This window comes from Panthera pardus, unplaced genomic scaffold, assembly GCF_024362965.1.
Source record: "Panthera pardus isolate Hobbes unplaced genomic scaffold, ASM2436296v1 HiC_scaffold_8, whole genome shotgun sequence".
Lineage (NCBI taxonomy): Eukaryota > Metazoa > Chordata > Mammalia > Carnivora > Felidae > Panthera > Panthera pardus.
Window position 1 is genome coordinate 103804737 of NW_026527013.1, and position 15686 is coordinate 103820422.

The 15686-nt window shown below is 34.5% G+C and overlaps 1 protein-coding gene across 5 annotated transcripts in view; it reads left to right on the top strand.

The window, feature by feature from the left end:
• Window positions 1–15686, top strand: part of PHF14 (PHD finger protein 14) — a 208877-nt gene that overhangs the window by 38096 nt on the left and 155095 nt on the right. For 4 of the 5 annotated variants that reach the window (XR_008420551.1, XM_019443454.2, XM_019443446.2 and 1 more), the window contains exons 6-11: window positions 4512–4623; window positions 8040–8177; window positions 12669–12815; window positions 13451–13721; window positions 14278–14384; window positions 15509–15604. Coding sequence is in view for 4 of the 5 variants with exons in the window: in XM_019443454.2 (XP_019298999.1) it covers window positions 4512–4623; window positions 8040–8177; window positions 12669–12815; window positions 13451–13721; window positions 14278–14384; window positions 15509–15604 (871 nt within the window). In the remaining variant the exon portion in view is untranslated. The remainder of the gene's footprint in view (window positions 1–4511; window positions 4624–8039; window positions 8178–12668; window positions 12816–13450; window positions 13722–14277; window positions 14385–15508; window positions 15605–15686) is intronic. The other variant, XM_019443453.2, reaches the window with a different exon arrangement.

Sequence of the window (15686 nt, forward strand, 5' to 3'; positions counted from 1 at the left end):
GTTGCAGAGGGAGCTGGGGCAATGGTGGGATGTCTGTAGTGTGTGGTGTCTGTGTTAAAAGAGCCACAGAAAAATTGTCTCCAGTCTTGGCCTGTGAGGTCACAGAGAGTAGGTGTATGTGGCTGAGGCAGAGCACTGGCAGATGTCCTTCTTCATCCCTGGTGAGAAATAACTTCCTCCTGCAGTGCTGTCTACAACTTCTCCTAAGACAGCTTAATATCATGCTAACTGTGAAGGAGAAATGCTAAAGGGATTTTGTCCATTGTTTCATATTTAGCAGATATTTACAGGTGGAGAATATCATGCTCACTGTGAAGGAGAAATGCTAAAGGGATTTTGTCCATTGTTTAATATTTAGCAGATATTTACAGGTGGACTTGGAGGTGAGAGGCAGTAAATTGATAACTAGAACAAAGACCTATGTTCTTTTCACTATGTTCACACTCATCTTTATTATTAAATTTGAGAGATTGTTGTCATAATAGTGTTGACATTTCCCATGATTTTGGTTTTTGCCCGAGAGACTACCATCTGGAATAGATGATTAAAATTTTATTTTATGGATCACTGCCTATCCCCCCTTCCCCAATATAAGAGGAGTACTAAAATATATTGTTTTTTATTTTGTGATATAATGTTATTTCAACATTTTTTTAAAAACATGTTTAATATTCGGATGGGAACAAGATAACCTATACAGATTTTCAGAATGGTTTGCCATATTTTAATGTTGAAAAGGATAGGATATACATTTTATCCCAAAATAAAAGATAGCCTTTAAAATTTAATACATATTACTTTAGTAAAGTAAAAAATAGTTTTCTTATTTTTCAAACTGAGTTAGTGGAAGCCCGTGAGAAATGTTGCCGTATAAGATTGTTGGGACAGCATAGAATCTACCATGGAATCTTGGAGAACCCTGGGTGTTGATGTCTGGGAAAAATGGCTAAAAATCTTACCTCTTCTTCCTTATTGCCCATCCAAGAAGATAAAATCTTTAGTCTGTATCATTGACATGGGCATTATTTCACATTTGCACTGACTTGGACCAGAATTAGGGAGTTTACAGCATTAGAAGTATGTGCTTTCAAGTTGGACTGCCTATATTTGGATTCTGGTCTTTCCTTACCAACTGTGATTATAGACATGTGATAAAGCCTTTTTAAACCTCCATTTCCTTAGCCCTTTTGAGAGAATTAAATGAGGTGATTCCTATAAACAGTACAGTTTCTGGAACATAAGTGGTTAGTAAATGTCTCCTTATTTCTACTCCTGCTTGCACTGCTGCTACTAGTGCTTTATTACTACCAATATTGTTCTACTTTCTTAAGGTAATCATAGAGTACCAGCTGCATAAATTACTTGTGGTAACTATTTCGTTCCAAGAGTTGAAATTTTTGGTGATAAATTGTGGTGAATAAGTAGGGCAACTTTGGAAAACAGTTTGCTTTTAGGGAAGAGAATTTGTTTTACCTCTTTTCTTGTTCATAATTTGAAAGTTCTATTGGAAAACTATAAAGTACTTGTCTTGTCATGCTATTATAATCCACAAAATAGCTTGTAAAGTTTTTTCTGTATGGAGAAAAGATAGGCCTCTTTAATTAGATTTACTGAGAAATATTTGCACTGACTGCTATGGGTCTTACCTATGTAGACACTACCTTGATGGTATGGCCTGGCAAAAGTTCCATTGTAGTATTTGAACATTTTATTTGCATTGATACCCACACTTACCTGTAGGCTATGGTGGAAATTATAGGTCTTGATACAGTTTGATGGATACTGTTGAAGCTTGATATGCTTTGATTCAAGGCAAAAAAATAGCCAAGAAGATTTGATCAAAGCCATATAGTATTCTAGTTTCAAATGGAAAATGGGAGGAAAGAAAGAACAATATATGGAAAGAATGAAAGAAGTTTTGAAATTGACTTCTATCACATGGGCTTTTTTTCACCCTTTGTTTCTGATGGGAGCTGCAAGTTCTACATAGGAAATGATGTGATCTAATGTAAGAAAACCATGAGTACATTTTTGTCATTAAATTTTTATTCCATTCCTTAGGAAGAGTATTTTACTCTAAGTGGTCTGATTATGGGAAATAATAGACTCTAATAACTTAGAGATAGCATGCACAACACTATGCTGAAAGCACTTCACATTACATAATTGTAACTTCTAAACTGCCTCTGTGGTGCTCTGTTTCTAGCAGTGACTTAGTAATTGATTAATGAGTGAATAAATGGAATGAAAATGACAATGAAAGTGGATTTATTTTACGTATTGTAAAAGCACTACAAACACGTGTTTCAAAATCAAATTTGATTGATTAAAATAGTTCCCATTCTGGGATGCCTGGTTGGCTCAGTCGGTTGAGTGTCTGACTTTGGCTCAGGTCATGATCTCACAGTTAGATTCCTGAGTGCGAGCCGTATATCAGGCTCACTGCTGTCAGCAGCACTTTGAATCCTCTGTCCCTCTGCCCCTCCCCCACTTGCGCTGTCTCAAAAATCAGATATTTTAAAAATAAAATCGTTCGCATTCTGAGTGAGCCTTTGATAAGTATCTGGTTAGTTTTCTTTATTAAAATATGTGAATTTAAAAGAATTTATTAATAGTTTCTATGCTATGACAATTTTGACTCTGTTTTTTCGTGGCTTTATGTGGTGCTTGTTTTTTATTCCTTTCCCCAATCAACATCTGTCATCATAGCTCCAAGCAAAATGGATGTTAAAGTAACAAGACTATTCTTTTTGATTTTTCAATTTGTATTAATTATAGAGTTCTAAAGTTTGTGCAGTTAAACAAATGAACAAAAAAATATTTACAACAGGTATTACAAAGGATGGAAATTGTCTCAGCTGTTTGATGGGTGTTTTAATAAAGACCCAAGTTGGCATCCTCACATGAGTGATTTGGGGAAATGATACACTTGTGTGCCAATCACACTGAAATGGCAGTTTTGTAGTACTTGCATGGCTTGTACTAAAACATTTTCAGAAGGTCAGTAGGAAGCAAGCAGCCAGCTGTTGGGTTTATCAAAGATAAACTCCTGCAGAGTACAGTGGCATTTAATACACCAGTGGAGCATGAAAAAACTGTGCAAATTAAATTGAGAAAGCAGCTGCTTGTTGAAGATGTGTATCTTTATATTGAACTCCGCGGGATGCATTTGGGAGGTTGAATTAAAACAGTCTATCAAGAAAATCTCAAAATCTTGGAATTTCTTCTCAATAAAAAAGATAATTTTTAAAGATTCGTAACTATTTTCCCCAGGACCTCTATAAAATGATTCTTAGTCATCTTCTTTTAAAACTTACAGTGTGTCACAAAACACAACCATGTGGCAATGATAGCCTCTCAAACTGTGATAAAGCAGAATTTATTGTTAATATAGTCACAAGGTGAAGACAGATTTGCCATCTCATTTTTACCTTCTTTCTTAAAGAAGTGATATAGATCTGTTTAAAAATTTAAAACCATTGATCCCATATATTGTATGGTTGTAAGTAAACAAAGGGTTCCTAAATGCACTTTTAGTGCAGCTTTTAAAAAAGAATTAGAATCAACTCCCCATTCTGTGTACTGCAACTTTTTCATGTACTAAAACTTTGAGCATTCTTTGTTTAGTGTTGCAGCATCATTCAGACTTAAAAAAAAATGTATGTGGGGCATGTAAGTTTAAGTACAAAGGTTGAATGGTGAGCAGATTAGTTGAATGAGATAGGACTTCCTTATATAACTGTTCTCTACAGTCTTCTAGCAATCAGTTTTAACCTGGGAAGAAAGAAAGGATGACCACCAAAAATTGTTTTATTTATTTTTTTAAAGTTTATTTATTTTGAGAGAGAGAGAGAGAGAGAGCACACGAGCAGGTGAGAGGCAGAGAGAAAGGGAAAGAAAGGATCCCAAGCAGGCTCCCTGCTGCCAGCACAGAGTCTGATGTGGGGTTTGAACTCAAAAACCATGAGATCATGACCTGAGTCAGAATCGAGTCGGACTCTTAACTGACTGAGTCACCCAGGCGCACCCCACCCCCCACCCAAATTTTAAATTGTTCTGATGGCCTCTCCAACAGCTTTTAGAAAAAAGTAACAAGAAAGAGCAATTTTACTTACTTACTACAGAATTACTTCACAGTTCTTAAATTAGGATCCTTCTCAGAGAGCTTAAAATAATGAATGTGAATCTTCCCATGAGTAAGAAAATGACGTTTCATTTGTATAGTGGTTTTGTGCAAATATTTAAGAATAACAGGTAAGTGCAAAGTGCAGTGAATTTAAGTGAAAGGCAATTATAGTTGTTAATTCTTAGCTTGGGCTAAGCTGCTAGAAAAGTAGTGCTTATTGAGTTGTGCTTATTCCATATTCTTCAGTTGTGGGAGATTGTAAAGGTCTGACCATAGAATTCTTTCAGTAGTTACTTGTGATGGCACACATGTGTTTTATGTTTATTTTCCTTGTGGGCATTTTATGAAAGTTTGATAGCAAAATCACATTTTTCTCTCCTTATAGATGGGTTCATATTGTCTGTGCCCTGTATGTTCCTGGAGTAGCCTTTGGAGATATTGACAAATTACGACCAGTAACACTGACAGAAATGAACTATTCCAAATATGGTGCCAAGGTGAGGCAAAGTGTTTTTGATTGTCTAAAAGAGAAAAATTTGTTTATATGACTTTTTACTGATATTGTTGTTCACTACAGAAATGCTTATTAGTAATGATACTATTTGTAGAACATTTAGCACTAAATCATTTATTATTGTTAGTAATTTTCCCAGAAAGCCAGTAATTTATAAATTCTTCCATGTATTCCATGTATTTAGAGTTACCTATGGGGTAAAATGATAATTGATACTACTTCTATTTTTGTAGTATTTAGTATACTCCCTAGTCCACATGAGTTCTCAGATCAGTAAGATCAAATACAAACCTAATTTCTGACTTTATTTTTGAAGTGAAATTTACCAAAATTATGAAAAGAGGAAAAGGGACACCTATTATTTTACTCAGGTTTCAAGGACTTTTTTTTTTTTTTTTTAAATGACTGCATAGCCTGCCTTGCAAATCATTCTCAGCCTCAATAATTTATAAATTGGTTTTTATTGATTGAGCTTTAGGATTATAAGTGATAAAAATACACTTACTGGGGCACCTGGGTGGCTCAGTCGGTCAAGCCTCTGGCTTTGGCTCAGGTCATGATCTCACCTTCTGTGAGTTCGAGCTCTGAGTCGGGCTCTGTGCTGACAGTTCAGAACCTGGAGCTTCGGATTCTGTGTCTCCCTCTCTCTCTCTGCCCCTCCCCTACTCACACTCTGTCTCTCTCTGTCTCTCAAAAAATAAAAACAACAAACAAAAAATACACTTATTAATTTAAACTTAGGTATATAATTATTATAGACATCCCTGGAATACTAGAACCAATTAGGCACTGATACTTTCTCTTCCATTACTGTCCCTTGGGAAATTGGGAAGGAAGACTGTGATAGTGTCAGTAATACATTAAGGTGGGTGGGAAACTTAAAGGTTTTTGGAAAATTCTGATGGTGAAAGTTCAAAAATTTGACAGCTTCTGCTGCTATATGTAGAATATTCTCCTCAGGCTCTAACCACAGCCCCCATCCCTCACCCTCCAGCCTTACTCCATTACTCTTGTGCTTTAGTTTGGGTAATTTCTATTGAATGCAGCTTTTTTCTCCAGAATTAGTTAAAGACCCCAAGGAGAAAAGCAGGCCCAAGCAGTGAACTTACTTTCCTGGTCCTCAGGTAATTCTGTACTATCTTGTTATCTTTCTTTTTTTTTTTTTTTTTTTTTTTTTTTTTTATTTATTTTTGGGACAGAGAGAGACACAGCATGAGCGGGGGAGGGGCAGAGAGAGAGGGAGACACAGAATCGGAAACAGGCTCCAGGCTCCGAGCCATCAGCCCAGAGCCTGACGCGGGGCTCGAACTCACGGACTCACGGACCGCAAGATCGTGACCTGGCTGAAGTCGGACGCTTAACCGACTGCGCCACCCAGGCGCCCCTATCTTGTTATCTTTCTAATGCCTTAAGCTATAGTTAAAAAAAAAATAATAATTTGTTCACATTTTCTAGTTTCTAGCAGGATTAATACCTACCTAGTATTACCTAGTCCACCATTATTGGAAGTGAAAGTTATTGCTTTTTGAGATCAGGTTCAGAATTCACGAGCACAGAGCCTAGAAGGGACTGGCTTAAGTAATTTTCATTAGGCACACATTATTATCATAATTACAAATCTAGAAGCAATGAAAAAAAAAACAAGAACCAGATATTACTTCATATAACTGAAACCAGCAATGACCTCTGAACTGAAAAAGAGAATCATTAAATATATAATCGTCAGCTGATTTTTCATTATCACCTTCTTTTGTTTTGAAGTATGATTAGAAAGTAGAGTAAAAAAATTATGTATTCTCTAGCTTATTGGTACAGTCAGTGATGTGAATTATAACTGGGACAGTTCTTCTAGACCACATTATCTATCCATTTCCTAATCCTGGTTACTTTCTCCCCTGTGTTCTCAGTTGCTTAGCATAGTTCTCCTAGCATTTTAAATGATTCAGGCAATTGAAGAAGATTCCCAAGATTCCCATTTCTTTGTTAGATTGTTCTATAGTCTTTATAAGACTTTTTGTCAGGAAATTTTTTCTTGTATTCACTCTGAAATCCCTTCAACTTCATCGTATTACATTAAATTAGTTTGGGAACTTCTTAAGCACTTTGGATCTGTTTGTGCTGTTGACATTATTGAAATAATTTAATTTCTCCATTTCTCTCTCTTCCATCTTCTCTCCTTCTGTCTCATTCTTTGTCTCTTTTTTGGTCTCATGTTTACATTACTATTTGCTGATACATCCTACCATATGCCTCCTACTGTTACTAGAAAAAAAAAAGCCTTAACCAAGCAGTAGAGTGTCAGGATTTGGGTATATTTTCACATCTATACCCAGATTCCTATTCTTGCTGTTTTCATTCATTGCTGATGTATCAGTTGGGTGCTGTCTACCTCCTAGGTAGTTACTTACTGTTACAGTATTAAAATGATATTTTTAGTGTCTACTGAAACTTTTTAATTTTCCTCTATATATGTTTCCCTTATATTTAATTTACTTAGAATATATTTACTAAACAGTTCTTCTTTAAGTGTCTACTGGCAATCTGTCACAGTTTAGCAGGTTTTTTTTTTTAAACGAAGATTCCTATCATTAGAGTAGTTTATATTTTAAGACTAGATTTCTTTTTCTCTCTCTGTGGTATAGATAGTGAAAAGGATAAAAAAATAAATTTGGGGAGGATTGGGGGAAATTTCATTTGTTGAAACTTTCAGTTTTACAGTTCTTCCCTTTGTATTCAGAAAGGATTTAACTAGTTGGCTACATTGTGTATCACAACCAATTTCATCAGATTGTTTACATAAGATTACTTTTTAATTCTCTGAAAGATATTTTAAAAATGATTTCTTTGGTTCCAGTACCTAGATTTTTTTTGGCGAATTTCTCTGGCTTCTTACTTATTTTCTTTCATTTTCCAAGCAGTATTATGTTGTTCAAGTCATTATAGCTTCATGGTTAAGAACAATGACTTTTAGATTACTCTGGTTTGAAGACTGACTTGACAATTATTTTTTTGTGTTATTCTGAGCAGATTTCTTAACCTGTCTTCAGTTTTCTCATGTGTAAAATGGAGGTAATACGTCTTTCATATGTTAGTGTGGAATAGTGGATCAAATGGCTACATATGTTAATATATGTAAAGTGTTTAGAATAGTGGCTAGCACATAGTAAATCCTTATTATTATTATTATTATTAGTGTCATCATTATTGTATCAGTGGAATTTTGGTTCATTAGAATTCTAGAGAGAATTTTTTCATATAAACTCTTTTATTGCCCACAGTTATTGTTTTATTGATATGCTATTGATTCACTATTTGTATTTTATGGACGCTTTGTATGAGAATGCAGTCTTGTTTTAGAGATATTTTTATTCTGAGAGTTTTCCTGTTATTCCATTCTAGGAATGTAGCTTCTGTGAAGACCCTCGTTTTGCTAGAACTGGAGTTTGCATTAGCTGTGATGCAGGGATGTGCAGAGCCTATTTCCATGTGACCTGTGCCCAGAAGGAAGGTCTGCTTTCAGAGGCAGCAGCAGAAGAGGTAGGTTTATTTAAAACCATCATTGGTGAATATGTTCATAAGATGTCTCATAACTCTATTATGTCCTACAATAGGTGTGCATGATAGAAGAAATTAACAAGCGTATTTTTAAAGTCTTTGCTTAGATCACTGGTCTAAAATTTCAAGAGTAAACAATATATGAGTTTTTTAGTCTTACAGCTAGTTAGACATTTGGAAAACATGTTAAACTTTTTATAGCAAGATCTGACAGGTAAAATGAAACATAATCCAAGTTGTTTTAAAGCATTAATATGTCAGCATTTTTTATAGGAGGATCTGAAATTATGTTTGGATAACTTTGCTCTGTTTCTTTAAATAAAATCATTACCCTTTCTTCAATATCTGTATTTCTATCTCTTTGCAAGTGTTTTTAATCTTATAATTTTCCTTCCAGGTTTATTAGCTTTAGATTAGACAGTTTTTTTTCAAAGCACATTTTGGGGACTCCTTAATCTTCTTTCAAGAGGTTTGTGAGGTTGAAACTATCTTTGTAACAATATGAAAACAGTATATACATTTTTTACTCTTAATTATCTCATGAGCAATAGTGGAGATTTTCAGAGATTATATGATGTATAACAATATAACATACTGAATGTGGAAATAGTTTTGAGAATCCAGCCATCTTTAATAAAGTGAGCTATCTAGACATTAAAGAGATTTGAAAATGTAAAACAGTGCCACCCTTCTCACTGAGTTTGTGTATATGTAAATTATAGTATTTTTAATAAAAGTGTTATTCATCTTAACTTGTAATGCATTATTGTTATTTTAAAATGAATAAATGTTTTAAAATTTTGTTTTTTAATTTCTAATGGGGACTATCTATAAAATAACTCACATAGGTCTCTTTGAGGTCTTCAATAATTTTGAAGACTGTTAAGGAGTCCTGAGACTGAGTTTTGTTGATTTCTTTAAGTTCTTGTGTTAGATAGGTATTTGAGTATTTGCTTGGTAATTCTTATTATCTGTTCATGGTGGGTCTGTGGTATACCTATAAACCTTTGGTTGTGTTCCTTCTTTTACTGGATAAATTTTCAGTGTTACATAAAAAATATATATATATTTATATTGGGTCTTTATCTTTTCCCATTTATTTTGTAGACAAGAAACAAGTAAAAAAGATAATGTAATGAAAATTTGTTGAGCAGATTTTGAGGGGTATATATTTTTTTACATTTTTTTAATGTTTATTCATTTTTGAGAGAGAGCACAAGCAGGGGAAGGGCAGAGAGAGAGGGAGACACAGAATCCAAAGCAAGCTCCAGGCTCTGATTTGTCAGCACAGAGCCTGGTGCAGGACTCGAACTCACAAACTGTGAGATCATGACCTGAGCTGAAGTTGGACGCTTAACTGACTGAGCCACCCAGGAGCCCCGAGGGATATATTTTATGAATAAATGAATTCTATAGCAGTTATGTGTTGGATACGTGTTTTTGTACCAGGCTTTGATTCTTATGAATTGTACTTTAATTGATGAAGGGTACTGGATAAATTTTGAGCATTTTTACAGCTCTTAGGAAGACATAGAAGCATAATTAATTATATAATAAGGTTATGTGGATTAGTATTGACTACACTCTAGATGGTGGGCAGCAGTGCAGAGGGGCAGTACAAGTAAGACTTAGAAGATGAGATAAATCCCAAGTGAATACCCAGATCATGGAGTCTGTAGGGTAGGGTATTACTGTACTTATGGAAAACTTTGAGCTTTGCAATCAGGAAGACTCCTTTATAGCCATTTCTTTTAGAACTTTTTGAGAGCTTTACCTGTCATACTATGGCAGTTTGGGTTCCTTTATATAGTTGCCATTCAACATTTTGGGGGGAGGGTAGACAGTGGCTAACAAAAATGTGTAAAGTAGCCGCATGATGGGACAGTGGAATGTAAGGGGGTCTATAGTGATTTAGAGCATACATCCCTGTATCTAAAGGCATGCACATGGAAATGAAACAAACGAAACACAATATTACATTAAATAAATAGTTTGCATCTGTGGTCTGCATGTCTCTGTCTCTAATCTCATCTGGGGAAATTTACAGGGGAAATTGAAATAAATCAGGATGTAGAAACAGGACCTGAGGCTTTTCCTTTGCCTTGCTGCCTCCCTTGATTGATTAGGTAGGAATTCTGGATGCTAGAATAACAAAATGTGACTTTTCTCCACATTTGCTTCCTTGTTAGGTGTACTTTTTTGTGGGGAATGATTTAAATATATTTACATGTGTTTCTGGTGTCTTCTTATAAACACTTATAGAATTGGAAAATTATAAAGATTTCTGAACAGTGTTTTAAAACCCAAGAATCAGTATCAATAAGATTTGCTCTTGGCAGTAATCATTCTGTTAAAGGAAGTTCTTGGCTATTATACTTCTGTAGACCAAGATTCATGTAATATAATAGCATATTTAATTAAAAGACAAATTTTAAAGTAAAACAAATCTACTGTTTGTGGGCATATCTTCTGTTTCAATTTTATATGACATTCGAGAAAGCTCCCCCCCCCCCCCCCGCCCCTTTTACAGACTGGTTTCTTAAGTGGGATTTCTTCTTAATGGCTGTTTTATATAGGCAGTAAAACCAAGGTGGAAAAAGAGAGTAAGTACCCTAGTTTCATCTAGTGACATCATATGCCTTACTATATTCTAAAGACTTTTTGTAGCCTTCTGACAGTACTTTTTATCTCAGTGGTGAGGATCCATTTAAAGTTTCTATTCTCTTCTTTTTCTTTCTCTCTCCCTCCCTCCCTCCCTCCCCCCCTCCCCCGCCTCTCTCTCTCTCTCTCTCTCTCTCTCTCTCTCTCTCTCTCTCTCTTTCTTTCTTTTAGAGAGAGAGAGGGTAGCGGCAAGTGGGGGAGAGGGGCAAAGGGAGAGAGAGAATCCCAAGTAGGCTCCATGCTGTCAGCACAGAGGCCAACATGGAGTACAATCCCACATCTCTGGGATTGTGACCTAAGCCCAAATCGAGAGTTGGACGCTCAATTGACTGAGCCACCCAGGTGCCCGAAAGTGTCTATTCTTTCTGATCTGCTTTGTGAGAATTCCAAATTATTTAGAATATTCAAACCATGTTATGATATAATGTATTTATTATTAAAATCGAACAATAGCACAGATTCAGTTATGCTGACAGAAATTTGTTTCACACCATAGTTTCCCTTAAAGTTACTTATATTTCATGTAAACCATATGGTAGTTTCTTCTGTGATAAAGTATAATTTTGGTATTGTTCGTACCCTGTTACCATGTAGAAAGTTCTCATTGAAACAATGGAAATAGAGTATAGATTTTTATTGATTTTTTTTTTTTCCCATAACCTTTGACTTAATGGACTGAAATCATTCATGCATTAAATTTCAGTGGCTCAAATTGTGTCCGGGCTTTTTGTACTTCTAAATTCTGTGATGTTATCCACCGTACTATATTGTGACATTTGTGGATATCACACTACAGAATTGCCTCATACACTTTTTTTATGTTAAGGATACCTCATATTTATTGTTCTTGTTATTATATTCCTTTCTGTTCTTTCTCATTTGTTTCTTTTTTTTAGTGTCATCATTTCTCTTTGGGTTGTAAAATCTCACCTTACTAAGAGACCCTTCTAACATAACTTGGATAAAAACTATATATGGAGAGCTTATCTTTATTTCTTCTCCTTGGGACAGACCTAAAGAATGAACTCCCAGTTATTTTTTTGGCAATCACAATGCAGATTACTTGTTTTGGCTAAATATTTACAAATTATTTTTGTTTTTGATAGAGTAAATTTTTTTTTGGTACTCTACTCTTTTTGAATAAAAATAGACCCTTTAGGTTAGTATCCTGAGAGATGGCTATGAGAGAGCTATGTTTTCTGTTTGAGGTTTTAAAGTTGTATAAAGAGTTAAAGGTGATACCTAATGTGTTCAATTGACAGTAAATAGAAGTAAAAAGAAGTCTGGCCTTCTTAATCCATTTTTGTCTTGGGTAGAATCTGGCCATGCATTGCTAGCCAGTTAAAAATGTTCCACTTATCTGTGTTGGCTAGTCCTGTATTTTCTGGATGTATTTTTTGTAATATTAATCTATGTATACATAACTTTAATATTTAATGATGGCTTTTACCTACGATTATGAAAATTCTATTTGTTTTAAACAGTGCTTGCTTATTTTTTTAGGTACACAAGTTTAACTAAATACAATACCTAAGATTTTATTTCAGTGTTTTTAAATCTACAAGGCCCTTTAAAGAAAAAAATAGTTGTTAATTTGAAGTTGATATACAGGATTAAGTTTCAAAAGCAGCAATTTTTATCATTGTGTATAAAAGTTACTTTTGTAATTTATTTTAGAAATAACCAACAACATAGGAGAATCTTCAAAAAGCAAATATTATCTCTTGTGTTAGGTTGTTTATGACCCTTTGAAGTGAAAATATTCACTCCTCCCTTCTGTTTTTTTTTTTTTTTTTTTTTTTTTTGGTATAGGATATAGCAGATCCATTTTTTGCTTATTGTAAGCAACATGCAGATAGGTTAGACAGAAAATGGAAGAGAAAAAACTACTTGGCTCTACAATCCTATTGTAAAATGTCTTTGCAAGAAAGGGAGAAGCAACTGTCACCAGAAGCACAGGTATGGGATTCATGCCAAAACTCATGTTTTTTTCTTTCAAGGTTATGGATTTCACATCTCATGTGTGTGTGCCAATGACATGTGAAATGTAATTATGAAGTTTGGTTAGTTACCTAGGAAGTAGATTGTCATTAAGGTAGTGAGTGTAGTTTGTAGCTGAATATGTTACTCCTTAGTCAACTGAGAAGCCTTTTATAAAGCACGTTTCCAAATACATTGAAAAATGTGGCTTAGAGAAGTTATTCTATCAGTGCAGTATGTTGACCATATCTTTTTTTCAGTCTGTTTTAGTGTTTGCTTATGTAAAAGATTTGATCAGTTTGCCCATCTTTTAAAATGTATTTCTATGTAAATTAAGTGAATTTATAGACTTTTGCAGGTATTGAGAAAAGGAACTTCAGTTCAGTCAAATTAGTTTCTGACAACTCGGATCATAGACTAGGACCTGGATTCGTTACTGGGGTAGACCTTTTATTGTAATCCAAGAATATTATCTTAAGAACTGTGGATAGATACAATTTGCCTTGATACAGGAAATTCTGGTTGTCTTTACTATCCTAAACATACAAGTAGAAATCATAAGGAATATGTTACATTTTAATATCTTTTAAAATGTATATGCTTTTCTTTTATAGGCAAGAATCAATGCCCGGCTTCAGCAATATCGTGCCAAAGCAGAACTAGCTCGATCCACCAGACCCCAGGCCTGGGTTCCAAGGGAAAAATTGCCCAGACCACTCACTAGCAGTGCTTCAGCCATTCGTAAACTGATGCGGAAAGCAGAGCTAATGGGAATCAGTACAGATATCTTCCCAGTGGACAATTCAGATACTAGTTCTAGTGTGGATGGAAGGAGAAAGCATAAACAACCTGCTCTCACTGCTGATTTTGTGAATTATTACTTTGGTCAGTATACACACTGATACATTCACATTTTCAATGAGAACAATTTGCTATTGGAAATATTTGATACACTGTCAGTTTTTAAAATGTATTAGCCATACTACATTACATATATTAAGTAAAAAGCATGTTTATTTATTTATTTAAAAAATTGTTTTTGACATTTATTTATTTTTGAAAGAGAGACAAAACGTGAGCAGGGGAGGGGCAGAGAGAGAGGGAGACACAGAATCTGAAGCAGACTCCAGGCTTTGAGCTGGAGCCCCACAGAGCCTGATGCGGGGCTCGAACTCACAACCTGTGAGATCATGACCTGAGCCAAAGTCGGACACTTAACTGACTGAGCCACCCAGGCGCCCCAAAAGCATGTTTATTTTTCTATTAAGTTGTGGGTTGTTGTAAAATGCTGAGTTCATGTATTTGTAAATAGGGTTAAAAATGTTGCAAACAATGTATGATTATCCATATGATCATCTTTATGGCTAGCTTCTTCCTTTGTGTGTTTTATACATCAGCTTTTATTTTCTAATAAGTAAAATTGGATATTTAATTTAAATAGAGAGAAATATGCGCATGATTCAAATTCAGGAAAATATGGCTGAACAAAAGAATATAAAGGATAAATTAGAGAATGAACAGGAAAAACTCCATGTGGAATATAATAAGGTAAGTCGGCTACAAAACAACATAATATGATCTGTTGTTGATGTCATTTGCGATATTAGAGCTTTCTGTGTATGTCCCATTTTGAAAATTTTCTGGAATCTTTAGACCTTTCCCTACAATTCCTACTCTTATTGAATGTATTATCAGCACTAACACTAAGCACCTCCTATGTGCCAGGTACAATCTTGAGCATGTTACATTTATTAACTCATTTAATTTTCATTTCTGTTTTATAATGTGAGTTGTAATTATTGCTCCCATTTTCAGAGGAGAAAATTGAATCCTAAAGAGGTGAAGTAATTTGCCCAGACTCACATAGATAGTCAAGTCATAGAGTTGGGGTTTGAGGCCAGCCTGACTCCTTCTTTCTAACTAGTATACTGTAGAGCCTCACTTTCTAAGTTTGTAGAAAACAATGAAACTTACTTTTAAATTATTGTTTTTGTCTTGAATTTGTAATGTTACTTTTGATTTAAGAAAAATACCTACCAATCTAAATTTCCATTCTGCCTCTTCATTGTAATGATGAGGGAGATCAAAAGAATGTAAAAGCAAGGTGTGGCCAAAATGTTAGGTAATAAGTCACATGAGCATATAAAACCTATATTGACTTACTGTCATGTTATTTTAAGTGATAAAAAATTAGTAAGAGGTAAGTTTCCAATATCAGCCATCTGTAGTGAAAAGAGTACTGGGATTAGATTCAGAAGATCTGGGGATTCTTGCTAGTTCTATGATCTTGGCCAAGTCACAGACACCATATAATCCTTAATTTTCTTATTGGGAAAATGGTGGAAATGCATCTTGGTAGACTTTTAAGGATTAATTAGCAGAATGTGTATGAAATATCTAGAAAACTGTAACCGAATGATAAATATAGGTATTATTATTGTCAGTAAAAATGCTAATATAAAACAAAATGCTTACATTTTAGTAGTGTTGCTGATTAAGTAATTGGATAGCCTCATCTCTCGGTACTGTGGCTTAAATATATTAAAAATATGGACTATAAAAAATATGGACTATAAGTATATTCTTGGACACTTGTTGATAAATTATTTAAATTTTCCCATGGATTACTACATATTTTATTGGCATACTAATTTGGATTATTTATGTTGTAGCTGTGTGAATCTTTAGAAGAACTACAAAACCTGAATGGAAAACTTCGAAGCGAAGGGCAAGGAATATGGGCCTTACTAGGCAGAATCACAGGGCAGGTTAGTTTCTTTCCAATTGCTATCTCCTTCTGTTCTCATTCTTTATATTATTTTCAGAGATCAGACTTCTGATACAACTTTC